The 27,065-nt window shown below is 55.2% G+C and overlaps 3 protein-coding genes across 3 annotated transcripts; all 3 read right to left on the bottom strand.

The window, feature by feature from the left end:
- Positions 1-1,368: 1,368 nt before the first annotated feature.
- On the bottom strand, positions 1,369-7,707 carry LOC118678453. Its single transcript, XM_036354174.1, has 6 exons — positions 7,138-7,707; positions 6,770-6,893; positions 4,740-4,957; positions 4,062-4,132; positions 3,708-3,812; positions 1,369-1,582 (listed from the first exon to the last, which is right to left on the bottom strand). Exons 1-6 carry the CDS (start codon positions 7,357-7,359, stop codon positions 1,408-1,410), a joined length of 915 nt encoding a protein of 304 aa, XP_036210067.1. The 5' UTR covers positions 7,360-7,707; the 3' UTR covers positions 1,369-1,407.
- Positions 7,708-14,068: 6,361 nt separating this feature from the next.
- SDF2L1 (stromal cell derived factor 2 like 1) lies at positions 14,069-16,127 on the bottom strand. The gene is made up of 3 exons (XM_036354333.1): positions 15,892-16,127; positions 15,361-15,557; positions 14,069-14,474 (listed from the first exon to the last, which is right to left on the bottom strand). Exons 1-3 carry the CDS (start codon positions 16,076-16,078, stop codon positions 14,193-14,195), a joined length of 666 nt encoding a protein of 221 aa, XP_036210226.1. The 5' UTR covers positions 16,079-16,127; the 3' UTR covers positions 14,069-14,192.
- Positions 16,128-20,514: 4,387 nt separating this feature from the next.
- On the bottom strand, positions 20,515-26,205 carry CCDC116 (coiled-coil domain containing 116; the record flags this gene model as incomplete). Its single annotated transcript, XM_036354243.1, has 4 exons — positions 24,399-26,205; positions 23,002-23,565; positions 22,348-22,887; positions 20,515-21,195 (listed from the first exon to the last, which is right to left on the bottom strand). Coding segments are annotated over exons 1-4 (2,358 nt in total), but the record flags the coding sequence as incomplete, so codon positions are not given.
- Positions 26,206-27,065: the final 860 nt, after the last annotated feature.

Raw genomic sequence — 27,065 nt, 5'->3', positions numbered from 1 at the left:
ACACTCAACCACTGAACCACCCAGCCAGGCCTCAGGTCTTTTAAGCAGCCCGCCTGGAGCCTGAAGTCCCACCAGCCTCCGCTCCATTTTTGCTCCCCTCAATGACAGATGTCTCCAAGCGACGTCCACAATCACTATGTACCCGCTCACCTTCCATTCTCCCCACCCACTGGGTTTCCGCAGCCTCCAGGGCCTTCTCCTGAGTGGCCCAAGCCAGAAGGTCCAAAGCCCTCACTGATCCCTTGAGTATCTTCTGACCCACCCTTCCCTTGGCCAGAGCCCCAGACGTCTGTCTGCACTCAAGTACTGGTGACCTTGCCCAGTCTCGCGGTTGGGTTTAAGTCCACTGGTAACCCCTGACCCCAACACTAAATTGCCAGTGCTCCAGACTCCTGACCTCTACTCGGGCACCCACTGATTCCCAATGTAATGTCTCCTGAGAGCGCGGAATCCCCCCCCCTCCCCTGTCTCCACCCTCCCCCACCATACCACTCTCCGCCTACTTACACAAACCCAGTTGTCCTGCCCTTCTCATCTCACCTCATGGCTGGCCCCTTCTCATTTATAGGTTTCAACATGTGTCACCTCCTCAAAGAGACCTTCCTCGCCCACCCACACACCCCATACATCTCCGTCTCAGCTCCCATAGGGCTTATCACAACTTATAATCAGTATTAATTTGATCTATATACTGGTTTCTCACACACACACACACACACACACACACACACACGAGGATGGGATGGATGTAAGTTCCTTAAGGGAAGGGGCCCCAACTGCTTGGTTTATTATCTCCAGTCCCAAGCAAGTTGTGGGACATACACAGAGGCTCAGTGAATATCTGCTAATGTCCATCAGTATTGTTTTGTGAAGGCTCACATCTCACATGCAGGTTTGTTTCTAAGGTCAGGGTGTGAAGCAACCATTAGAGTCACTATCTTTGAAATTCCCTAGGAAGGTGCCAAGTCGGAAACTGACACACCAGCTCATTTTACTCTAGGGAGGGAACAGATCGCTGTTTCTAAACTTGTACCCAGATGAGGCTTGTGTTCAGGGGCCAGGTGTAGGAAGAAAAAAGGTAGACTTGCAAGTCAGTGGGGTCAAGTGAGAGGCCACAGAGTCACTGCAGGGAAAGGCATCGCTCTCTCCTCACTCATTTCTCTTTCAAGATGCACGTGGCTGAATTCCCATGTTAGATGGCAAGCGAGGGGAGTTCACAGTAGCACTGACCTGACCACCTAATGTATGTAAGCTCAGGCCTCAAGACCTCAGGACAGCACTACCCTGACAAGCTCTTCAGGGTTCAGGGAGCCCATGGAGATTGCACAGCCCCTAAGAAGCCCAGCATGCAAAGGCACCTCCATGAGAACTTTATTCATTCCTCCGCCACAGTCTGCAGGGAAGAGGTTATGGGCCCCGCTTGTGGGGCACAGACTGTGTACTGCCATGGTCAGTCTCTGAGTCATCTCTAGGTCTGGGCACAGGCTGGAACTTGAGCAGGACAGGTGGAGTGAAAACGGGGGTCTCCACAGGAGGGGCTGGTGTCTCCTCGGTGCTGGGGGAGTCATTACAGGCTGAGGTCCTGCGCAGGAGACAGCCAAGATATGTCCATGAGATGGGACATCAACACCACCTGGAGTACACATGACAACCCCCTTCCCAGGCGGTGGGATGACTCTAGACACATTTATACTTCCAAAAATCTCTCCCAACAATGTGTGTTCAAGGCTGCTCTCTGCAGCAATGTGACTGTGAAAACCTGGAAACAATCTAAACATCCATTAGGGAACCAGGTACAGCCATGCAGTGGACTATTCTGGGGCCGTTAAAGGAATGAGGTAGGTCTGTATATCCCAACAAGTAAAGACACCCCAATGCTACAGTAATGGGAAAAAGCAAGTTGCTGAGAAATACATACAATGTGATCCTGCTTTGGTTGAAAAATTAACCTGTGAGTGTATGTGTGTGTTGGAGGAGTACACATGAAACTCTTAGCAGCAGGACTTTTAGCAACAAGGGGACTCATATTTTATGTATGCATTTCTGTATTGTGAACTTTTCCCCATGGAATGTGTTCTGCTTTTGTAAAATTTTTTAAACCAATTAAAAATAACCTATTTTTGCAGGTGGCATCATGAGAGCACAGCTCTCAGAAATCAATGTAACAAGAACCTAAAAATTGTCCCCATTAGTGAAATACTTCAACAGGCAAGAATGGTTGAGCCCTGGCCAGTGTGGCTCAGCTGGTTGGGCACTGCCCCATGTACTGGAAGGTTGCTGGTTGGATTCCCCTCTCAGGGCACATGCCTGGGTTTCAGACTCTATGCCCAGTAGGTGTGTGGAGGAGGTAGCAGATAGATATTTCTCTCTCCCTCTTCCTCCTTCTCTCTCTAAAAATCAATAAAAATCTTTTTTTTTTAATATATTTTATTGATTTTTTACAGAGAGGAAGGGAGAGAGATAGAGAGTTAGAAACATCGATGAGAGAGAAACATCGATCAGCCGCCTTCTGCACATCTCCTACTGGGGATGTGCCCGCAACCAAGGTACATGCCCTTGACCGGAATCGAACCTGGGACCTTTCAGTCCGCAGGCCGACGCTCTATCCACTGAGCCAAACCGGTTTCGGCTAAAAATCTTTTTTTTTTAAAGAATGGTTCAGTAAATGATGTTCCATCCATACAATGGAGTATTTGCATCTATTATTATTGGTGAAATTAAAGGTGGGTGTTTTTGTTTTTTTTTTCATCCTTGCCAAAGTGTATTTTTTCCACTGATCTTTAGGGAGAGTGTGGAAGGGAGGGGGAAAGACAGAGAGAGAGAAACAAGGATGTGAGAGAGACACATCAATCGGTTGCCTCCCGCATGTGCCCCAACCAGGGTCGGGATGAATCCTGCCACCCAGGTACGTGTTCTTGATCAGAAACAAACCTGGGACCCTTCAGTCCAAGGGCCGATGTTCTATCCACTGAGCCAAACCGGGTAGAGCTGAATTGTATACTTTAATGTAAGTTAATTATGTAATATGTAAGTAATAATATATCAATAAGGCTATTCAAAAAGTTATCTGGCCCTAGCCGGTTTTGCTCAGTGGATGGAGTGTCGGCCTGCGGACTGAAGGGTCCCAGGTTCGATTCTGGCCAAGGGCACATGCCTAGGTTGCAGGCTTGATCCCCAGTGGGGGGCGTGCAGGAGGCAGCCAATCAATGGTTCACTCTCATCATTGATGTTTCTATCTCTCTCTCTCCCTCTTCCTTCTGCTCTAAAATCAACGAAGAAATATTTTTTAAAGTTAGCTGATGCAATGAAACAGCCAGTCTAAATCATATTTTAGAATAACACTCAATGATACAGTAAATACTTAATATCCGTAAGTGAAAACACACGGGTGATTTTTAAAACCCCATATTCAGTAAATCCCTGCTTTGCAAAACAAGCATGTATATAAATCCCAGATAGGGCTGCCCACGTTGATGGAATCATTCCCTTTCTGTTGGCGTCTGGGCTGTTTCTAATTTCTCACCGTGACAAACAGTAGGGAGCTTTTCACTCCTGATTACATAAGGGTCCTTCCTGGAAGTGGAAGGCATCATCATAAAGACCATCTGCCTAGCCCTTGTCCACGCCACCACAACGCTGGTCAGAAGCAAAGCAGAGGCTGAGCCAGAATGGTACCTGGCCCCAGGGATGCTCAGAAGCACACTTACCAGGGGAAGCCAGGGTAGTGGAGCTTGTGCACACCGTTTCTGGGCAGGTACGAGAAATGGAAGCCTCCAGGTCTGAGGACCAAGGGGGTCAGATTAATCATGTGGCTGCAAGACAGGGCAGAGAGGCACTGTCAGCTCTGGGATCCTCCTAGGCGGGCGTCTCCAGTCTTGGTGGGCACCACTCTGACATGGGGACAGAGATTGCTGAGCCCAGACTCCTTCCTTGAACAATGAGAATAACCACTCAGGACTGTGGCGAGGGTTAACTAGGAGGTGGGGAGGAAATAATAGCTGAGCCTGGCACAAAGCATGCTCCCTTTCACTTACCTCGAGCCCAAAGTAAATTCCTTTTACCTCTTTGGGTTCAATGACAGGCCAGGCCAGTTTAATTTCACTTCAGAACTTGAAACTTCCAATTTCTCTGTCTGCTGGAAACAAAGGTAATGTCAGGACAAGTTTGAGGGCCTCACCGTGGGGGGGAGGGGGGGAATTACCTATATGAGAACTATGTGGCTTTCATTTTAATCAGTAAATACGTCAGGCTCCTCCTCTGTGCTCAACTGAGAAGGTCCTAATCCAGCCTGGGGAGGAGGGGCTGGCTGGAGGGAGTGTGTAAGATAAGCGGGAGTCAGGAGGGGTAGGAGGTGAGGAAGGGCACTACAGGAGAATGACAGCGTCAGAGAGAGTCATGATGGCTGGGGTGGGGGGAGGGGGGGTGCTGTGGTCCTCCACTTGTCCTCTGGCAGCCCTAGGATTCTGCCCAGTGCCATTTGGGGTTGCCTTGCTCAGCTGAGGCCAAGCAGATAGCCTTCGACCCCTACCCCAATTATTCAATCAGAGTAGCCCCCCTTTTATTGCTTTATCCACTGCTGTTCCACCCAAGACTTTGCCTATAGTCTTAAAAAGGTCTCTGCTGCTTAAAAACAACATTCTGAGAATCACTGCTGTGGGCCCAAGAGAGCTGTGGGAGTGGCTGCCCCTCCCAGGATTGTAAGGGCGGGGGGGGGGGGGGGGCGCAAAACACCCACTGACCGACTTGCTAGGCAGCGGAGGAAAGGGGCCAAAGACCCTGGGCATAGTGTAGACAGAGGGTGACGACCGGACCACCACAGAGGACATGGTGGTGGCAGGTGGTGGCAGTGGTGGAGGTGGCAGCAGTGTTGGCGGCAGGCATGGGGAGGTTGACCGGTTCCGCAAGAGGACGGGTTCTAGTTTCTTTACTTTTGGCTTCCTTCTCTTCTTCCTGGCTTCTGTGACAAAAAGGTGCCAGTGGGTGCCTATCCCTCAGCCAGAACAGGGTGGAGTGGGGCCAAACACGATGGTGTTTTCAGCTTCTCCAACAAAGAGGGGAGGTGGGCCCCCCAAAGGGCACCACATAGCAATGCACCATCTCACTGACACCACAACTGCCTCACGTGGAAAAGGTACTTTTGTCCCTATCTTCAAGTGGAACCAGAAACTCCAACTGTACACGGCACAGGCAGGATCCACGACCAGGCTGCCTGACTTCAAGGGCAGATTTTCATAGGAAGTGCCAAGGAGGGCTGGGTTTGACCTGGGCAGGTTGGTCTGCTGCTTCCCCCACCCCCAACAGGTAGGGCAAGAGGAAAGTTCTTGAATCCGCCAGTACTCTTGGGGATCCAGGCCCTGGACAATGAGCCCACCACTATGCCCAGCCCCAGGGCTGTCCTGGGGTGTGCAAAAGGCCCTTCTATGAGAAAGCAAACCCTCAGGGAGGAGGTCTAGCAGAAGGGGCTCAGGGAGGGAATCTTTGAGGGGAAGGACACTGGGGTCTGATTCCTCTCCTCTCTCCATGTTAGGTCTTCCTACTTCAACAAGTCTCGCTATATTTACTGTTCAAAGTTGAAGACTACCAACAAAGTGGGTGTTAACAGGCTCCTCATACCGCCCATCAGATCAGCTCATCCAGAATGAGGATAACTAATACCAGGGAGCACTGTCCTGGAGGTTAAGACATTGCAACCCGGAACAATCCAGACCTGAGTTCAAGTCCAGACTCCATGACTTACTATGTGACCTAGCCTCCCTGGACTGTTTCCTCTTCCATAAAACAAGGATAAAATAACATCAACGCTACCTCAGGAGGCGGTGGTAAAAGGTACACATGCTGGACATCCTGCCGTCAGATGAAATGGTGTCGTGGGGCACTCACATTCGGCATCACGGAGAGTGAAACACCCGGGTGAGCTGGGCCTCCCGGTGTGATGCGGAAGAAGGTAGCCCCACCACCAGCATAATCTATTGCTGAACACAAACACACCAAAAGAACTGAACCCAAATCTAATCAAGGCAGGAGAGTGCCTGTCCAAGAAACACAGGCAGAGGGGGACAAACATCACTGATGACCAAGACAACAGAGACAAATCCATGATGTGGGATAACCCTGTGGTCCTTGAAAGACAACACTGTTCTTCAAGTCCATAGCCGGGAGGGGAGGAAGTCGGGCTTCCCTTCCACCTCAAAGGGGACTTCAGCAGCAGTGGCCTCGGACCCTCGTTTGCCATCCCTGTGCGGTCAGTAATATGGTACTAGTACCCTTTCATTTTACCCTCACAAGTGCCCCAATGTGGACACAAATTCTATGGTCACCCTAGTGAAAAGGAACCTAGGAGGGCTACCAACCAAACCAATGGGTGGGTCTTCTTGGGTCCTGAAATGACAGAGCGAGTGTAGAAAGACTGTTATGGACCTTCTGGGAGATCGTATATGGACTAAGTATCAGTGAATATTAGGGAACTGTTGTTAATTGTATCAGGTTTGACGTTGTGATTATGTCAGAAGCTGACTTTTTTTTTAATTAAGAGACGTTAAAAGGTATTCAGGAATACAGTGATGTCTGAGATTTCCCTTAAAGGGGGGTAGAGAGAGTGAAACAAGCATGGCAAGACGGGGGTAGCTGCTGAAGCTAGGTGACGGGTACTTGTGTTCACTGTGGTCTCTAGTTCTGCGTTATGTTCACTTTCATAATGAAGACTTCAGGGACAACGGGTCCTGGGTCAGATTTGCTGGGTTACTCGGGGCAGACAGAGGTTGAGCCTCACTCTGGGAGTAGAGGTGCACTCGGTGCATGCTCCTCTTCAGGTGCTCCAGGCGCTGGTGCATCTCCACGGCGCCCATGCTGTTGCAGAAGTTCAGGTCCCCCTGGACTGCACAGAAGAACTTCGCCTGCGACGGCAGCGGGAGAGGTGGGGCAAGAGGAAGGAAGCTGGACCCGTGAGCCGCCTGCCTGCCTGCCTGCCGCACTCCCCAAGCTGGGTTCCCTCAGGCTTCTCAAAGCCCCAACTCTGCAAACCCAGCTGGGCCCAAGCCCTCCCTCCTTCCCTGCCCCCCATGCCCAGAGTTCCGCCCTGGTGGGCAGCAGGACTTCCCCCCGCCCCCAGCCTCCCGCAGCTCCCCCTGCACCCCGCACCCAGAGGAAGGAGAGGAGCCCGCGCCGCTCGCACTCGGCCTGCTTGTCCTTCCGCACCACCCTCTCGGCCAGCGCCGGGTTGCGGTCGAGGCTGCGGAAGAGGCGGCGCAGTGCGCGCTCCGTGTAAGTGGCCGCCTGCCTCTCGAAGGCCTCCTCGGATATGCGCCGGCAGAAGGTCACACTCTGGGGGAACTCGCTGTCGAACTCGTCCAGGATCTCCATTCGGTGGGGCTGCGGGCTGGCGGCGGCCGTCGGGGCGGGATCACCGAGGGTCCAGGCACGCCGACCCCACCCGCTGCAGGCTGGGCGAGAAGGGCCGCTCCCTACGCCCCGGCTCAGGTCTGGCTCAGGTCTCGGTGGGCGGTGGGGGCCTCGGCACACACCCGCTCTCTTCCCGACAGCCTCAGCGCCGCGCCCACCCTGGCTCCAGCCAATCCCCTCCGAGATCGCTGACGGGCCAACTCGCGCGAGAGGGCCGCACGTGACAATGCCCGCAGCTCTGGGCGTGCGCTCTTGCACTTTCGAGGGGGCGAACACCACAGGGCAGGACTAGACCCTAATTCCGACGCGGGCGGCAGGACTTTGGTCAGGGCTGGCCGAGGGCCACAGCAAGAACATGGTAGGCGCAGGAACCCTCCAGCTTCTTCAAGGCCCACGTCCCCCCTCCCCGTCCACCCCCCCCCCCACGCCAGCTTCCAGCCCCGACCCATCTCAGCTGCGCCCCCTCCTCATAGTGTGTAGCCTCCCAGGCCTCCAGCCAGAGCCTTACTTCTTCCGCAGACAACTTCCGGGGGACTTCACTCTGCCCCGACTCCAGCCCCACACTTTTCACCGCTTCCTCTTCCTCTCCAGCATGAAATCCACCCTTCTCCCGCTTGTCCTGTCCCCCATATGGTAGGCAGTTAGACATGAGCAGAGTAGGAAGGATAGGCCAGGTACACAAGGTCACCAGGGTGGAAAGTCCCAGGTGCCTGGAAAAGGCAGTTGTAGGGTGGAACCTCACCCCCAGGTGACCTTTCTTCTCCTAGCATATCGTTGGTCACGCAGCTCCCCTGGCATGTGGCTAGTCATGTGGTAGACTCCCTTCGAGGAGGAAAAGGGGGTGGAGAGTAGACTCCCATACAAGACCTTGCATGACCACTTCCTGAAGCATTAATCCCTCAAGACAATGAGAAGACCTGAATCAAATAATCTTAGGAACAAAGCCTGGGGTCTGTTGACCAGAGACAGAGTTGCCATCAAACTGGAGAGAAAAATCTAGGCCTCAGTTGTGTTTCAGTTCCAGGCCCAGAAAAGCAGCCAAACCAAACACCATGGCTGAGGACTGGTGGGGGTCAACCAATCAGTGGAGACCAGGACAGTAAGGACACTCCTGATATTCTATTGAGATCCTTCCCTGAAACCTCCAAATAAAAGCCCTTAAGAAGAAGGACCCACCAAGCTAGTGTGGCTCAGTGGTTGAACATTGACCTATGAACCAATTCCAAGCCAGGGCACATCATTGATATTTCTCTCTCTCCCTTCCTCTCTGAAATATATATATATGATGAAGGACCCAGCTCAAGCTTTCTCTCTAGAGCACACCTTGCTTTTCCCCCTCCCTCCCCCCAGGGGCATTTTCTTTGCCTCTCTTTCTCCCAAGCTCCAAGGGTCCTTCTTTTGTCTCTGCAACCTGTTTCCTGAGTCCATGCAGCCCAGCTGGCTCACTTCTTCCACGACTTGTTTCTTCCATGTGTTATTGCCCCTCAACCTCCCCATGGATGCAAGGGCTTCTACCCACAGGATGAGGATGAAACCGGCTCCCCAATGTGCTCAGCTAGGGTTGAGAGGAACTCCCAAACACCCATCTGGAACCTGGGCTTCCTCTTAAGGAGATGGGCTCAAATAACTGTCATAGGGCACATAACTGTCATTGTGCATTGTGTCAGGTCCTGATGGTGGAGATGGCCCTGCCAGCATGCCTGGGCCAGGCTCCTTGGCAGTTCAGCTCCAATCCCCCCAATTCCAGCTGTGAGGGTGGGCATGCCAGGCACCTCATAAGTCCCTCCTGCAGGCTCCAGGCAGCATATTTCCCTGTAAGAGAACAAGATGGTGCAGTTGGTGGCATCACCTGTGGGCTTCATATCCCAAGGATACCCACCCACCCCAAATAGCGCTTTTCCTGCCTAGAACCCAGGAGAGCATTCTCTCCAGAGTCTGGTCCTCCCCAAGCCTTCAAGGAGGGCTTGTTCCAGTTCACCTCCACGTGGTCAAGGGTGAGCTGGGTCTGAGCCAGGCCCAGAAAGACCTTCCATGCAAAGCAGTGGCCTCTATTCTCCTACAAGACCCTGAGCAAACCTGGAGTTCCGAGTCTTACCCAGGGTGCTAGTCTGAAAGATCTTTTTCAAACCAGAGCTTTTCTTAATCCAGGGCCTCTGACTCTGCACCTGTCCAGCCATAACAGAGGGAGAGTTTATGGAGCAATTCCCCAGCTCTGCACTCACCTAATCCTCTGATGGAGGGGCCGGCCCAGCCCCGAACCACTACCTAATACTGGGAAGTGGACTGAGGCAGCAAAACTCCCTCCCCCCAGGTGCTGCGTGTGGTGGACTAGACCTGACTGATGCCCTTTCATCATTGCACTGCTTCCCAGCAGCCCACAGTAGTGCAACAGGGAAAGAGTGTCAGGCAGGCCTGCCAGCGCCTGCCTAGCCGCTCCCGGTGGTCTGTCGGTGGGGATCTCAGACCAGGAATGCAGGCCCACTGGGGCGGGGCCTCTGCCTGGGGGAAGGGTGCCCTCTGACCCCAGAGGCCCAGGCCTGGCCAGGATCTCAAGTTTCCATGGAGAAGGGAGCCAGCAGGGCAGGGGGGAGGGGAGAACCTGCAGGCCCAAGGGGCCCCGCCTGGGAGGAGGAGGTGGAGGTGTGGGGGATGGGGGCCCCCATGGTTGGTCCCAGATGCTTTGACAATATCATTGCACTGCTTCTCAGAGCACAGTAGTGCAACCTCGTCAGAGCACCTGTGGCCAGCAGGGGGGACCCCCTCCCCCAATATGAGTAGGGTGGAAGCTCAATCCTAGGAGGGTGGGGTCAGAGGCCTGTCCTGGACCTCAGGGCCGGGAGGGGGTATTTCAGCGGGACTGCAGTCCTCGGGGTCCTCAGGATCGCAGGGCACCCGGACCTTACTCAGCCCGCTCCAGATAGCGGTGGACGAGAGACCCCCAAACTATGGGGTAGCTCCAAATCCGGAGCGGGAGCGCACGGGGGGAGGGGGGGGCGGGGGGGCTCACACACAAAGAAGAGGGGCCCGTGCTCCACCACAGTCCGAAGCCCACTGGCGCCCGAAGCGAGGGTGGTTCAGCCCGACGACCCTGCGCCCTCCCCGGCCCGCGGCCCCGGGATAAGGGTGGCCCCACTTAGGGCCGACACGCCCCTGCCAGCTCAGGCCCCCATCCCTGGCCCCTGGTCCCCAACTTTGGGCTCCGCGTTCTGTCCTAAAAGATTCGCTGCCCCGAGGCCCGAGCGCGCAGAGGAACGGGGGTAGGTGGGGGGGTTCCCGCCCTCTGGAGTCCCTGCCCGGAGAGAGCGCCTGCAGTCGGGGCTGCGCCCCTCCGCGTCGTTTCGCCGGGTAGGGGGACCCTGCTACTCACGCGACCGGACCCCCTTCCGCCCCTGGCCCGGGGCAGGACGCGGAGGGTGAGCGGGAGAGACGTCCCGGTGGTCGTCCGTCCCCGTCGTCTGCACCAGGCCGACCCCGCACCTCGTGGCGCCCTCTCGCCCACCAGCTCCATCTTTAACCCGCTGACAGTCGTCGCGGCCGAGCCCCCGGCTCCTGAGCGTCACGCCGCGCCCATTGGCCGGCGCCGGCGCCTCGCCTCCCGCACACCTATTGGCTGATGCGGGAGCGATTTCAAAATAGCCTCCGGGCCCGGATTGGCGGTGCGGCGGCCAGCCGAGGGCTCCGGGGTTTTAACAATGAGTTCCGCCAACACTTCCGACCCATTCATAACTTACCGAAAGGCGCTCTGCCCGCCTTTTCTCGGCTCCGGCGTCGGCGAGATTTCCAGCTGCGAGGACAGGAGCGCTTGGAAGTCGGTGGGGGGCGCCGGCCGCGCGGCTGAGCCCACGGGGGAGGGGGCTGCGACCCTCGGAAAATGCCTGCGGGTCTGCTCGGTCCTGCGCGCCGACGTTGCTCTCTGTACCTCGCAGGCGGGATACTCGGCTGCCGAGGCCCTTCTCCTGGGACAGCCCCCTCCCACCGCCCGGTTTGACCCAGGTGGAATTTGCCCCAAGCCACCCGGGTAGGCCTAGGCTGCGGAGACCGGGTCCTGGAGCCCGTGGGGCCTTGCGGGTCTGTGGGAGGTCCGGGAAGGGGGTGTCGGCTGGGATCCCTGCGTGATTGCGATCCGCTTCGTGAATAAACATCCATTAAGTGCCGCCCTGGGCTGATGGCCTGGAAAGACATACTACACCAACCGCCTCGCATAGCTGCAGAGGGAGGGAAGGGGGCAGCAGGTAGGAGGCAGGGTGCTCAGATTCCCCCCCCCCCACCCCCCGTTTTATTTTCCCAACCCAGTGGCTGAGAGCAAATGTTTTAGAGGCAGGCAGAGCTAGGTGTGAATTTTTGCAAACCTCGGTTGCCTCCTCTGCAAAATTAATAATCGTTGGCCCTGGGTCTGGCATTTAGTGTTCAATAAGTGAGAACTCTGCTGCTGCTGCCGCTGCGGTGTTAATTTTGGGTCTTGTCCTGAATTCTGCCCGGAGCCATCTTACCTGCTCCCACCTTGGTTTTCCAAGGATTACTATATGTTGTGTGCACTGTTTGATTCTGCTCTTAATATTCTGCAAATGCCCTGACCAGGTTGGCTCAGTGGATAGAGCGTCAGCCTGCGGACTGAAGGGTCCCAGGTTCAATTCTGGTCAGGGGCATGTACCTTAGTTGCGGGCACATCCCCAGTAGGGAGTGTGCAGGAAGCAGCTGTTTCTCTCTCATTGATGTTTCTAACTCTCTATCCTTCTCCTTCTCCCTTCCTCTCTGTAAAAAAATCGATAAAATATATATTTTTAAAAAATTCTCTGCACTTATGTCTCTGTGGTGGTAAGGAGGCAATAAGCAGAAGCAGAAGGGGACTCTTAGGACCAGGAGGGGACAGGGATGGACCAGAGTGCCCCCTTGGATGGGCAAAGTGTGTTCCACACTATTGGTGCCTGGCAAACAGCCCCTTGGCAATTAACACCACAGAAAGGATGCTCCCTGCCAGATTCTTTATTCTGGCTGTAATAGAGCCCTCAGGTAAACTTCCCAATGTCCGGGGCAAGTGGGAAGCACTGCAGAATAATCCCCCCACCCACCAGCAGCCTCAGCCAGTGAGGGCAGATACTTGGATTGGATAACGTTGATGCTTTTCCCACACAGAGTCCCAGAACTCCCCATGGAATTAAGCTCCAGTTGCCCACAAGGGTAACTTGCTCAACAATGCAACCTTCTCCAGCTGCCTTTCCTTCTCCTCTCACAGCCCACTGGAATTTGCTTGGACTCCAATCCCGTCAGTTGAGAGATGGGAGAGGAATGTAGACTTGTAGACAGTGCTGGAGAGGTTTGGCAGTGGAGAGGTCAGCCAGGAAGGGGTCTGTGTTTGAGCGAAGCCGGAGCTCATAGGGGAGAGGGTGGGGGTGACGGGCCTACCCAGGACGCCCCTCCCCTCAGGCCTCAAAATTAGCTACAGCTTCTCCCACCCCTATAAGGTTAATTGATTTCTCAAATGTAAGGTGTTATGCCCACGCTCCTCCAAGCCCCCTTCCAGCCAGTTTCTACCCCCAGCCTCTCCTGGGACTCTTTTACATTCATTCAGGAATATGGCTCCCTCTTCCCCCAGCAGCAACCCTAAGCCCCTACCCTCCCCACACAACCCCATCTGAGTGTTTAGCAAGTCCAGTGAGCCTGTAATCTCCACCACAACCTCTAGAGGTCACCCACACACCAGCAGAGCTAACTGTTACCTTCCTTTATTAGTGCCCTCCTATTTACTGTTCCTGCTTTCAAGTTGTAACGCTTTGCCTGACTAAATTGTGCCTCTTCTTCCAGGAAGTTTTCTCAGATCTATGCAGGTAGCAGTTCTTTGAGGTTCTCTTTCCATGCGATATCTTTTGACGTTTTGTTATCTCCTTAGGACCTTGGAAGGTTGTAGTGGGAACCTGAGATTTCACATGCCTGGACAGGCTGAAGTGCATGGGGTGAGAGAACCTGTGATGCTAATATCCAGCAGACAGGCAGAATCCTGGCCTGGTGCTTGCTTAAAAACAAATGTCAAAGCCCTGGCTGATTTGGTTCAGTGGATAGAGCACCAGCCTTCGAACTGAAGGGTCCTGGGTTTGATTCCGGTCAAGGGCACATGCCCGGGTTGCGGGCTCGATCCCCAGTATGGGGCCTGCAGGAGGCAGCTGATCAATGATTCTCTCTTATCATGATGTTTCTATCCATCCCTCTCTCCCTCTCCCTTCCTCTTTGAAATCATATATATATATATATATATATATATATATATATATATATATAAAGTAAATTAAAACAAATGTCAAAGACTTTCACAATTGCCAGGGGAGGGGTGTCAGGAGAGTGGGGGTCCTCACCTCAAGGAATGAGGAGGGGTCTGGAGAGCTTGTATCTCACCCCTGCTGAAAAGAGTGGGGCTTCCACTTATCCTGCTGAGGCCCTGGCCACAGCTCTTAACAGGAAGGTTCGTGAAGCTCCGGGGTTGAAGGGTCACTTGCCATCAGACAGTCTAAGGGTGGCAGAGCAGTGCTGGAATGCATGGAAAGGCACCAGAAGGGTTTGGACAGGTTCAATTGTTCAGCTGTGTGGGAGAGTGCAGTTTTGTGCTGAGGAAGAGATGGTGAACTGGGCCGGAAAGAGCTGGGACCTCCTGGTCACATCCAGGCTCACTCCAAAACAATCACAGACCAACATTCTTTAATTAACAAAGGCACTTAAGAACCCCTACAAACCCAAAGTCTTCACCAAGAGTGGCCCTACAGACGCCTCAATCCTGCCACCCTCCATCCACCCATCCACGGCACTCAGAGTTCATCATGACCTGCAGAGGGATCCACGCTGGGCTTGATGAAGATGCCTTCCATGGCCTTCCACGTATTGTGTGTGTTGGCGCTGGGCATGCCGTGCACCTCATGCTGTCCACGGATGGGGCTCCCGTACTGCTCGCCAGTGACGGACAGGAACACAGAGGTGCCCACGTGCTGGAAGCGCACGGCGGCCTCCCGCTCCCAGTGCTTCCCCGAGCAGCGCACAATCCACAGGTCAAGGTCGTCACCCTCACCGTCTTCCCCAAAGGCGCTCACCTCCTATGGGTTCGGGGGCGGGGAGGACAGTAGTCACCACAGAGGGCACACTGAGTCAGTCCCCTGTGGTCACTCGCCTGGCAGCAGCACTCACACCTAGGCCACTGGGCCTCAGGTTCTTCCCTGTCTCTCTGAGCCTCAGTTTCCACAGCTGCAAAATGGGACAACACAACCCCAGCCCCAATACCCAGTAGGGCCTTCACAACACAGGTTCTTCAAACACATGCTAACCCCACCCCAGCTGTCTGGGTGGTGACCACTGTCTCCCACAGAGCCAAGGCCTCCTCTCTCCTCCTCTATGTCCCCCTACCTCCATCCTAACCCCTCTAACTCAACATAAAGTCCCATCCCTCAGGCTGACAGTCAAGGTCTTTACTTAGCTCGTATTTTTTCTTCTAACAAGCCCCCCGCCCCAAGAACGCTCTGTTCCACCCCCACTTCCTCCCTGCCTCCCCCCTACCCAGTTCCAGTGAACTCCATGCACAAGCTCTTCCGGGGACCTGGAAAGATGCTCTGCTCCTCTCCGTGGCCTGGAGGACTCCTGCTCATCCTTCCAGACCAAGCCTGAGAGCTCCTCCTCCCTTTCGGGTTCCCCACCCCAAAGGCCACGTGGATCCCCTCCAGGGTCCAACTCGCCCCCCAGAAGCGGAGCTACCAGCAGGTTCAGATCACACGCTTCCTTGTCCATCTTTCCGCTGGGCTGAGCGGGACCTCGGAGGAGTCCCGAGTGTCCCCGAGAGGGGGCGCTCGGTAAACATTTCTGAATGTAAATTCCTATTTCCCAGGGGAAGCTGAGGCTCAGAGAAGGTGAGACGAAGCGTAGGCTCTGTCCCCGGCCCCTCACCCACCCGCCCCCAGCCAGGAGTCTGGGGCCGGGGGAGGGGCTCACCTGGTTATTGGACAGCGGCGACGGGAAGTGGTGCGTGTGCAGGTTCTTGCCGGTGAGCACGTGTGTCAGCCTCACCGCCTGTCCGCAACGCACCGGGGATCCGCGCGGGCATCCGCCCTCCGAGCCGCTGCGGATCCGCCAGTAGCTATTGGCGTCGTCAGACGCTTCCACGCCGGTCACCGACTGTTGGCCGCTGCCTGAGGGCGACACCCCACCCCACCCACGGGGTCGCCGTCAGTCCCGGAACCCGCGACCCTCAGCCCGAACGCCATAAACTTTCCAGGACGGCCTCCACCCCGATACCCTAACGGCTCCCCCCCTGGTCCCCGGATGAACTCTCAGACCACCCTCTTCGCCCCCAACCCAGCGACGACCCCCTCCAACCGCCGGCCCTTGTCCTCCTCGGTCCTCCGATAACTCCAGCCAGGACACCCCCAGACCCTTGGCCGCAGACCCCCCACCATCACTCGGCCTTCAACTCCCAGCTCCCGCCCCGCCCCCGAGCGATGCCCAGTCCTAGGCCCCGCGCACCGGATCCGTATTTGACGTCGTGCGAGTGCAGCCGCACCCTGTGCTGCGTGTTGAACAGCTTCAGCACCGACCCGCAGGTCACGACCCCCGCGCCGGTCTTGGCGGCGCCGTTGCCCGGCACCGAGAGCGCCAGCAGCAGCCCCAGCAGCGCCGCACCCGCAGCGCGGCCGCGTCCCGCGCTCCACATCGCCCCGGCCGGGCTCCGCCAGCTCCGGCCCGAGCCGCTTCCGTCTCCGCAGCCGGCCAATCCGGCTGGGACCGAGCCCCCGCGGCAGCCAATCGCGGATCCGCACCGCGCTCCGCCGGCCCTACCATTGGCTCGTCGCGGCCAGCTTTCCAGAGGAGGGAGCTGGAGACACGAGGAGGGTTCTGATTGGTCCACGCTTCCGACGCCTCACCAATGAGCAGCCAAGGGAGGCTGGTGCGGCTCCCAGCGGTGGGAGAGCTGCCGGCGGAGGCTGTAGGGAAGGGTCCAACAGCAGCCTCTGAACCCGGTCATGAAGCTTCTTCATCCTGGATCCCCGAGCCCGCAATCGTGGCCTCTGTCCTCAGCCCCTGGGTCCGAAGCTGCAGGGTCTTGAGGTTGCTCGACCACTGAATGTTGTGGTCACAAAGTCGACAGATGTCAGATAATGAATCGCCTGGCCCTTCAGCTCCCGGACTCCCGTATTCAATACTCCCCCAGTCACTCGGTCATCTCCCCTCTCTGACGTTGGGTCACCTCAGTCCCTGGACCCTGGGGTTTCTGAACCCACATGCCTCTCACCGACTCCTTCCCTGACACTATTGCCACCAGGCAGCAGAGGGCAGCAGGGAGCTGTGGTGTTTGGTGTGATGGCATGTTCTCACCGGAAAGCCCTAAAGCTCTTAGGGAACCAGAGCCCCGTTAGAAAGTGACTGTAGGCGACTGTGTGATCCAGGTTCCTGACATGCATGGGTCTTCAAGGGTGGGAAACTTACAACAGTCACCGGTTGCTCAAGGCCAAAACTTGGGATTCATCTCTGATTCCTCTCTTTGCTGCACTCACATCTAATCCAACACTGACTCCAAAAAAGATAGGGAGGCAACTCTCCTGCATCCCTCATCACCACCCTGATCCAAGTCACCCCATCTTCCCTCTAGATATCTACCACCCCATCCTAACTGATGTCCCTGCTTCTGATACCCTGGCCCCTCCAAGACATTCCCTACACAGGAAAGTGACTGTGCCTTATATATCAGATCATGCCAGGCACCTGCAGAAAGGGACCGTTGTCAGAAAGGGAAGTGTTCATTCTTTTTGTTCTCTTCCTGTTTCTCTCTGGGAATCGGGTGACCTCTCCTGAGTTAGTACAAGCAACTTTGGGGTCCCTGGAATGAAGGTCATGGTCCCAATAACACAACCCTCAAAATACACAATTTTTCATTCCCCGATGGCATATTTGTGGGTGTCTGTGGCTACAATAGACTGTATTTCTAGACTTATTAGTGAATCAAACCCCTAGTTAGATTAAAAAGCATTTTAGGGGAGATATTTTGTAATTCAATTAGACTCTAAATGATCAACCTATTATATGGTCAGTTTTATTTTTAAAATTGCTTCTTGTTTCAAAACACTATTTCTTTGGTGTTGTGTGGGCTCCAGGTTCAATACATGTCTGAATAGTCAAGCTTCTTGAGTGTTTTGCAATCTCATAAACAAAATGGACTCTTATTCTTCTACTGAGCAAGTTTATAATAAATACCCTACTCTAGAAGTGGATTATAAAAAAAATAGCGCTGGCCAGGTGGCTCAGTTGGTTGGAGCATCATCCTGTACACCAAAGGTTGCGGGTTCCATTCCTGGTTAGGGCATATGCCTAGGTTGTGAGCTCAATCCCCAGCCAAAGTGAGTATGGGAGACAACCAATTGATGTTTCTTTCTCACATAGATGTTTCTCTCTCTTTCCATCCCCCCCCCCCTAATAAATTTTTTAAAAAACACACACACAGCCTCACCATGGTGGCTCAATGGCTGAGCATTGACCTATGACCCAGCTGGTCATAGTTCCATTCCAGGTCAGGGCACATGCCTGGGTTGCAGGCTGGATACCCAGTGTGCAGGAGGCAGCCAATCAATGATTCTCTCTCATCATTGATGTTTCCATCTCTCCCTCTCCTTTCCTCTCTGAAATCAATAAAAATATTAAGAATATGCCCTGACTGGTTTGGCTCAGTGGATAGAGCGTCAGCCTGCGGACTTAAGGGTCCCAGGTTCGATTCCAGTCAAGGGCACATACCTTGGTTGCGGGCACATCCCCAGTAGGGGGTGTGCAGGAGGCAGCTGATCAATGTTTCTCTCTCATTGATGCTTTTAACTCTCTATCCCTCTCCCTTCCTCTCTGTAAAAAATCAATAAAATATATTTTTTAAAAAAAGAATAAATAAGACACACATACACACCACCACCACCACCACCACATATCCTTGAATAAGGATAAAAAATATAAAATAAGCCCTAACCGGTTTGGCTCAGTGGATAGAGTGTCGGCCTGCGGACTTAAGGGTCCCAGGTTCGATTCCGGTCAAGGGCATGTACTTGGTTGCGGGCACAACCCCAGTAGGGGGTGTGCAGAGGGCAGCTGATCAATGTTTCTCTCTCATTGATGTTTCTAACTCTCTATTCCTCTCCTTCCTCTCTGTAAAAAATCAATAAAATATATAAAAATATATATATATAAAATAAAATCCAGGATCATGACAAACGGTTTGGAGCCACTTAAGTCTCAGAGTGGTTTCTCACACAGCAAGACACCTGGAACAGGAGCTAAGGTCAGGTGTCTCTAGTACCATGTGCCAGTAGTTTCCAAGGGGAAGGGCCTGCTCCCCTCCCAGGACAGTCCCTGGGCACGTACTTCGGAGGCTGGGGAGGGGATATGTTCAGTTCTTCCTTAAGGACTCGGCAGTGGGGCCTGCGAAGTTGACGGGTATCAACAGCTGCTCGCTCTCAAATCCTGGGGCTCCCCTTCTTGGCTCCCTCCTGCCATCAGCGTTTCTTGCCCTCTCTGGAGAGGGGTGGAAGATGGCTGCTCTTCACCATCCACGCTTGCCTTCAGCCGTCAGGGCAAACTGCACCAGAATCTCTAGGAAAGAACCGGAGTGGCCTAGCTTGGCTAGAGTTGTGCCAATAGGTCCCAGCACTGTGGCCACGTGCAGGAAAACGGCTATCGTGGCTCCACACTATGGTGGTGGTGGCAGTGGGTGGCCTCAGGGAATGGGTCTTATGGGCTGAGCATGTTCCCTGAAAGATCCTTCCAAAAGAGCTCTGTGGTAAAGTGGGTCCCTGACACACCCCCCACCCCCGCCTCCACCTTAGCGCTCTGATCCCCCTGACTCGCAGTGTAGTAAGTCTTCCTCCTGAGGCGCAGGGTGTGGATGTTGTGCGGAAGGTCCTCCCTGCCTGGCTCCAGCGGCCCTTCCCCGGGGGCCACTGAGCATGTCCAGGCTGCGTTGCGCAGGCCTGGCCTCTGCCCCTGGGTGCTGAGGCAATGTGAAGCATCTTCGCGTGGTCTCTCAGCCATGGGGAAAGGGTGGTGAGGGGAGAGGTGGAGCTGGTCCCTGGGCAAAGATGCCTGAACAGGGGAGCAGACGGACTGCCCTGAGAAGGCAGAGGGAAGGAGGGCGCAGCACTGGTGGCACAGGAAGGCCAGAAGCCCCCAGAGAGCCTTGGAGATGAGACCTGCCGTGCCCACAGACCCTTCTGGAGACAGTCAGCCTGTCCGGCACCACTGAAATAAGGAGAGTCAAGTGGCCAACCTGGGGCAGCCAATCCACAGCTTGACCAAGCCGCAGCACCATGTGGCTTGGCATAGAACCTCCAGATTCAGAAGGTGGAGGTACGAAGTCCAAATTAGGAAAACAGGTGGCCCTGAGAGCAGCAGCAGGAAAGGGTGGCTCCTCGGTAGGAATATGAGGGTGTGGCATGCCAAAGGGAGGGGGGAAGTGCCTTGGCAGAGGAGCCGCCTCTGGAAGCAGAAGCCATGATGCACAAGAGGCTGTGATGGAAGGGGACCATGAACCCTAGAAGCCTGAAGAGCCGGGACGATGCTGACTGGAGGACAGAAAAGCCATGAACAGCGATTTGTGTTCAACAGAGCATGTGAGGTCACAGGGGTCAGAGCACTGCCAACTGTCCTGAAAGCCAGCGGCGGCCAGGCCTGGCCCGCTGGGATGTGCTATCCAGGGGCAGGTGAGCAAGTGTGTGAAAGGGAGGCTGAAATCTCCAGACGAGAACACTGCTCCATCAACAGAAACTTTATTCTCCCTGTTCGATCTCTTGAGAGGCTGAGCAGAGCGTCTTGTGGGCATTTAGCCTGTTCTGATCTCTGCTCAGATCAGGGGCCAGCTGGGTGGACATTTCCCTAGAGCAGGAGAGAGAGTAGGGAATCCAGAACTGGATTCAGCTTAGGGAGCCTCGGGCAATCTCCAGGGCCGTCTGAGAAATGGCTGATCTCTGCCTACACTCAGGGGTGCTCTGGGTCTCATTCTCATCTCCCCAAAATGTTATAGTTCTCCTCCCCCTCCTCTTCCTCCTCCTCCTCCCCCTCCCCCTCTTCTTCCTCTCCTCCTCCTCCTCCTCCCCTCTTCTTCCTCCCCTCCCCCTCTTCTTCCTCTTCCTCCTCCTCCTCCTCCCCCTCTTCTTCCTCCTCCTCCTCGTCCTCCTCCTCCTCTTCCTCCTCCTCCCCCTCCCCCTCCCTATTCTGTTTCTCCCCCATGTCCACTACTTGCTCAGGCTGCTTGAAGCCCGTGCCAGTGGTCTGGGATGCGGAGGGCTTGGGCTCCAACTGGTTCGTGGGCTTGTGCTCCTCCGCTGTACCTTTCTCCTGAAGGGTAGGTAACTGGGGGCCTGGCTCCTCGGCCACCTGATCCAGGACAGTGGCCGGCATAGACAATATGGAGGGGGTGTCTATGCTGCCTGGGAGGGAGGCAGTGTGCTGGGAGGCGTCATGCTGGGAGGCCTCCAGGGACACATGCCGGGCCCACTGGGCCTCCTCCAGCATGCGCAGCAGGTCGTTCCAGTTGACCTCCGAGGACAGGCAGATGTTGGAGCCTTTCACTTTCTTGAAGCCCAGCAAGAGGTCCACGAGGGTCTCCGTGATGGGGAAGGAGATGAGGCCCAGCTGCTTGGTGAGGTTCCTCTCAAACTTGTACTTGCAGACAAGCAAGGAGACAGCCTGCTCCGTCATGTCGTTGATAAGCTCCTCAGACCAGGGGTTGGAGATGTAGGATATGGACTTGGAGGAGATGGAGGGCAGTGTCGTCTTCTTCCTGTTGTAATGGGGGCTCTGTGCAGCAGCCAGGGAGGGAAAGGGAGACATGTCATGCCACTCTTGCTGTCCTGGGATGTCCCTCACACCACAGCACCCGACATGTCACCCACATGGACACCAGGCCTGTCACACTAAGGGTATGGCCTCAACACATCTGCTCTGCTTCCCGCTCAACAGCTCAGCACGGGTCCTGCATGTCGGCCACTTGTCACACTGGTCACACTCTCATCACACTGGCCACACCAGTCAGGCTACAGGACAAGGCAGGTGACCGTAGTCACATTGTCAGCCAAACTGGAGCCTGGACAACCCAGGTTCCAGCAGATTCTTGCCCAGGCCAGGGTTCAGAGGAGGGAGGTGTGCCCGGGCCTTGATGGGTGAGAGAGGGTCTGGGTTTGGGCTGGAGACCCACCAGGATGAAGCCACCTACATCTTCTCCACACCCTTCCTGGTCAAATCCCTGTTATCCGGGCAGATACACGGCAGCCCTGGCCCAGGCAGCAGGACCAGAGGGTATTAGACCTAGGATGCAGAGCCCCACTCTAAGCTCAGGCTGCTGTCCACAAGGGACAGGACCCTCTCCACATGGGACGGTCTCCAATTTCACATGCAAATGTTAAAAGAATACCCAGAATTAAAAATAGCCTTTATTCATCTTTCATAACACCTGGCAGTATTTAGGCCAGGGTTCCTAGTCCCCATCAGCTTGTCCGCTGTTCAGGTGGTTTCCACTGTACAGGGCGAGAGACCTGAACCATGGGTACCTGCCAGTGACAGCGGCTTTTAGGAATGGTGGCTGACAGGGCCTTTGCCCTCCAAGTTTGCCCCTAAACTTTCCAGCTTTGCCCTAGAGGTAGTCACATCAGAATACAGTGAAGCGAGTGTTGGGGTGAGCTTTCTTACTAAGGAGGAGAGTGGTACGAATGCAGGGAGGTGGTGGAAGGTATGCGGAATTGTGACCTGGGTCAGGTGGGTCTGCTTGGGCACTTCTACCTTGATCCCGGGGGCAGGCAGGGTGATGTGTAGGCTCCGCCAGGGCTGGGCCCTTTGGCTGGAGCTCAGAGGCCCAGAAGAAAAGAGGGGTGATCTCTGTTCTTTGGGGTACTGGGCAGGTGCTTCCTGCCTGGTGTGGGGTGAGGGGACCTTGGGCTCTTCAGTGGGTATCACCTGGAGCCTAAATCTGGTGGCTCCTTGGGCATTAGACATGGTGGAACCACCTTCCTTGGGCTTGTCCCGTGTTCTGGGCTTGTTTTTTCTTCCAGTCATCTTGGAGCTGGAGGCTGCGGTGGAGGGGAGATCGTCAGTGGTCTCCTCTGGGTTGGGTGTGGCCAGTTTGGAGCCTGGTGTGATTTCTAAATTGGGCTTTGTGATGGGCTCCCATTCTGATGGGAAGAGAGGGCAGCCGTTCTGCCGGAGGGCGCCACTGAGCTTGTCCACAGCCTGGTTGACCACACTCTGCAGGGCAGGGAAGAGATGGTGCTTGGCCAGGAGGTCTAGGGTCCGATGGGGCTCACGGAACGAAGAGTAGCCGGGCAGGTTGAAGGCCTCCGACTGGCTCAGCAAGGACTTGATCTCCCTGTTGAACTCTCTCTTGAGGAATTTCAGCTCTCTCTCGCCAATCCCCAGCTCTGATGCTTCCGGTGTACCCAAGCTTGAGCCCAGTGAGTCCCACAGCAGAGAATCCCCCTGGGAGCAGGGCAGGCGTTTCTGAAGAGAGAGGGGGATTCTCAGAGGTGTCCAGGAACAGCCAAGCCAGGCTTGACCCTGAGCTCTGGGCTGGGCTCCATCCTCCCCACCCCAGGCCGTGGCCCCACATCTTACCCCTCTGTTCTCCAGCCGCAGCAGCCGTTTAAGGCTCTTCTCCTGCAGCAGTTTGTCCCTTATGGGTGGCAGTGGGCCTAGGCCGCGGTAGCCCAGGTCGCTGTCCCGGCCATAGGAACCCGGGTAGCCGCCTGTGGCGTTGCTATGTGAGTCAGACATGGAGCTGGAGCAGGATGGGTAGTTGTTGGGGTGCCCGATGCAGAGGCTGGGCTGGACCTGGTGCCGGTGCACAGTACTGAGGCTGGGCCGGGCACGCACACGTCGCCCACCCCTCGGCATCTCCACTGGGTCCTGCACATCCACCAGCGGCGCCCCAGCCTCTGTCTTCATGGTAGCCATGCGCTCAGTTGCTTCCTCCACCACCCTCTGCAGGCTCTCTAGCACCTGGCCCTCCACCAGGAAATCCAGGAAACTGCCAAAGGGCCGAGGGTCCCTCGTGCTCCCACGGTGGCTGCGAAGCCCTGAGCTGCCGGAGGGGCCATACATCGACGGTGGGTGTGGCACGTGGCCCAGATTGGAGGGCTGCTCCACTTTCAGGAACGGTGGCTTCTTAGGCGGCTGCACCTGAGCAGAGAGGCATGTCACAGGGATCAGGAAGGCCCCAGAGCAGGAGGGCCCCTGGGGGTCCTTCTAAAGCACCAGGCGCTGGGTGGGCAGCGGAAGGAACTGTGCTTAGAGCCCTGGGTTTAGGCCCTGGTTCTGCCACCTTCAGGCTGTATGACTGTGGGCACAAGGGGATCTGAAAGCCCACCTCTGGCCCTCCCACAGGGAGTGAGTGGGTGATCACAAAACCCCTCTGACTCCTCACTTGGGCTCCTCATCTGTCTGTCCTGCTCCACTGCTGGGCTGTACAGACCACCTGTGGTCTTGAGCCCTGCACACCCCACGGCTACTTCTGCAGGTTGAGTCCTAAGCCTTGAATAAACCCCATGATCCCACTCTGGGCCCCAGTCTACTGAGCTCCTCCCAGGCCACTGGAAGTCAGGGGGAGGTAGGATGAAAGTGAGGGTGCCTGGCCAGCATGGCTCAGTGATTAAGTGTCGACCTATGAACCAGGAGGTCAGGGTTTGATTACCCGCCAGGGTACATGCCTGCTTGTGGGCTCATCCCCAGTAGGGGGCGTGCAGGAGGCAGCCGATCAATGATTCTCTCTCATCATTGATGTTTCCATCTCTCTCTCTCCCTCTCCCTTCTTCTCTGAAATCAATACAAATGTGTTTCAAAATACCTATGTGCTGATATATCTTTAAAAAGAAAAAGCAATTGAGGGCGAGTAGGGCCCAGCAGGGGGTCAGCGCAGTGGAAATGAGGAAGGGGTGTTGTGATCTGGGGCACTGGGGCTGGCGAGGGAGCTATGGGGCCGGGCCTCAGAGTCAGGCCCTCCCGGGCACACCTACCCGGGCCCGGTACGTGATGTGGCCGGCCTCATCGTCCGCCAGGTATCCGGAGTGGTGGCGGCAGGTGTTCATGATGTGGGTGCACCGGTCGGCTGCCAGCCGTCCTCTCTCTTCCGTTTTGCCGTGCGGCCGCGGCTGCCTCTCCGCATCGGGCGGGGAGAAGGCGTGAGTTTCTCCCCAGGCTTCCATAGGTTCGAGTCTCCGTCCCTCTGTAGGACACTGCGTCAGAGGCCCCGGGTCCACAGGTCCCTCGCTCCCGCCACCCCAAGTCCCTCCGGGGTCTGGCCCTGCCGTTGCTCCTGGAGACCCCTGGGCTGCGGCATACACATCCGTGTCCGGAACCGTTGGGGTTGGGGTCCCCAAGGACGTCCTCATCCTGACTTTGACCATCTCCAATCCTCGCCCCTCCCAGACCCCGGGCGCCCGGGCGTCTGTCCGTGGCCGAACCCCACGACTCACCAAAGTTAGCGCCTCGCATGGCGCCAGGCAGTGCGATCTCTGCCCGCTGGGGGGCAGCGACACTGTTCTGGAGTCGCTCAGAGAACGCCCCTCGGGGTCATTTACATGCGGCATCTTGATTGGCTCTCAACCGGCGCCCTTTCTCCAGCTCCCCCGACACAAAGGTTGTGGGCGGGGCCCGCGATGGCCCCTCCCCTAATTCATCCAGTTCTGTCACTCCCACATTCAGAGCCAGGGAGCCAGGGAGCCAGGGAGCCAGGAGTGAGCGGCTCTGATCCCCACTCTGATCCCCACTCTGATCCCCCCACTCCTTTATCTGCCCCGAGGGAGGCGAGCCTAAGGGGCAAAGTCAAAGTCTCTAGTGACACAAGCACATTCTTCGGCTCCAATCGGGTCCCTGCGTAGCCCTGGGCCTCCGGCTCTTCTTTCCAGTGTCCTCCCCTCACCCATTGTGGACAACCCCAAGGTCCCTCTTGAGCCCGCTCCCTTCTGCAGTCTCCCTGAGCGCAGAGGAAAGAGTTCCTGCTCTAAGTCACAGGTTTAGCTTCCATTCCCAGCTCTGTCGTTTCCTGCCTGTGGACTCAACCGCTATGATCTCTGCTCCTTTATAAAGGGAATTGAATGTCCTTCCCCAGGGAATATGGAGATTACAGTTTCTTTTTTAAAAATATATATTTTATTGATTTTTTACAGAGATGAAAAGAGATAGAGAGTTAGAAACATCAATCAGCTGCCTCCTGCACACCAAGGTACATACCCTTGTCCGGAATCGAACCTGGGACCTTTCAGTCTGCAGGCCGACGCTCTATCTACTGAGCCAAACTAGTTAGGGCTGGAGATTACATTTTCATACAACACACCCGACAACCCATAAGATCCCCATATATCTTTACCTCCTCTCCCCCTCTGCCTGATAAACTCCTCCTCATGCAGCCCCCTTCCCAGGTGTCACCTCTCAGAGAAGCCTTCCCAAAAGGCTCACCCTTCCTTCTCCAACAGAATGATGGCAAACCCCATTCCAGATTCTGCCACACTTTACCAGGCGGCACTCCTTGGAGTTAGGGATTGAGGTGCTCACCCCTAATCTCTAATATTTCTAGTACCACTCATAGTATTAGAATAGATGCTCAGTGAATTTTAATTTCCTTCTTCCAGTCTTTAGACACTCAAAGACCTTTGGCCTTTCCAGGATCAGTTTCCTAGTGGAGAATGCTGGTTGATTGAGGTCTGATGATTTTTAAAAAAAAATAAAGTATGGCCAAACCGGTTTGGCTCAGTGGATAGAGCGTCGGCCTGTGGACTGAGGGGTCCCAGGTTCGATTCCGGTCAAGGGCATGTGCCTTGGTTGCGGGCACATCCCCAGTGGGGGCTGTGCAGAAGGCAGCTGATCGATGTTTCTCTCTCATCAATGTTTCTAACTCTCTATCCCTCTCCCTTCCTCTCTGTAAAAAAATCAATAAAATATATTTTTAAAAAATAAAAAATAAAGTATGTTTTTATTGACTTTACAGGGAGGTGGAGAGAGAAACATCAATTGGCTGCCTTCTGAATGCCCCCTACTGAGGATTGAACCCACAAATCGGGCATGTGCCGAGACTGGAACCAAACTGGGACCTCTCCGTGCTCGGGAAAATGCTCAACCAACTGAGCAACACCGGCTAGGGTGCGGTCTGATGATTTAATAATCATGTTTGAACACAACAGTCAGTCCTTACGCCAAGAGCTCAGTGAGCTCTTTGAGGCCTCCACTTCGTACTGTGCCCTCACAGAAATCGGTATCATTTGTTATTCTCTAGCTCAGCTCTTTCCTCGCGGCCCCTGAAATAGGGGCAGCCAGGGCCTAAGGGACCAGAGCAGATGCAGATGCAGGCTCCGAGCTCCGGAGGCAGTCCCAGCTCCACTACTCCTGGCAGGATCACTTTGGGAAGAAACTAACCTTCTCTGAACCTCAGCTTCTTCATCCATAAAACAGATTGGTAAATGGAAATGACATCATCAATGTCATAGGCGGTACACAAATACTGCACTTCCATTGGGAAAAGCAAGACATCATAATGAAAACCCTGGTTATCAACTATGTGATTATTTGTACAGTCATGGGTAAGGAAAACGTCTCTGAACCACAAAGAAAAAAAGGAGCCGTAGCCAGTTTGGCTCGGTGGCTAGAGCGTCGGCCTGCAGACTGAAGGGTCCCGGGTTCGATTCCGG

This window comes from Myotis myotis, unplaced genomic scaffold, assembly GCF_014108235.1.
Source record: "Myotis myotis isolate mMyoMyo1 unplaced genomic scaffold, mMyoMyo1.p scaffold_m19_p_20, whole genome shotgun sequence".
NCBI lineage: Eukaryota > Metazoa > Chordata > Mammalia > Chiroptera > Vespertilionidae > Myotis > Myotis myotis.
This window is presented reverse-complemented; position numbering and strand designations above follow the sequence as displayed.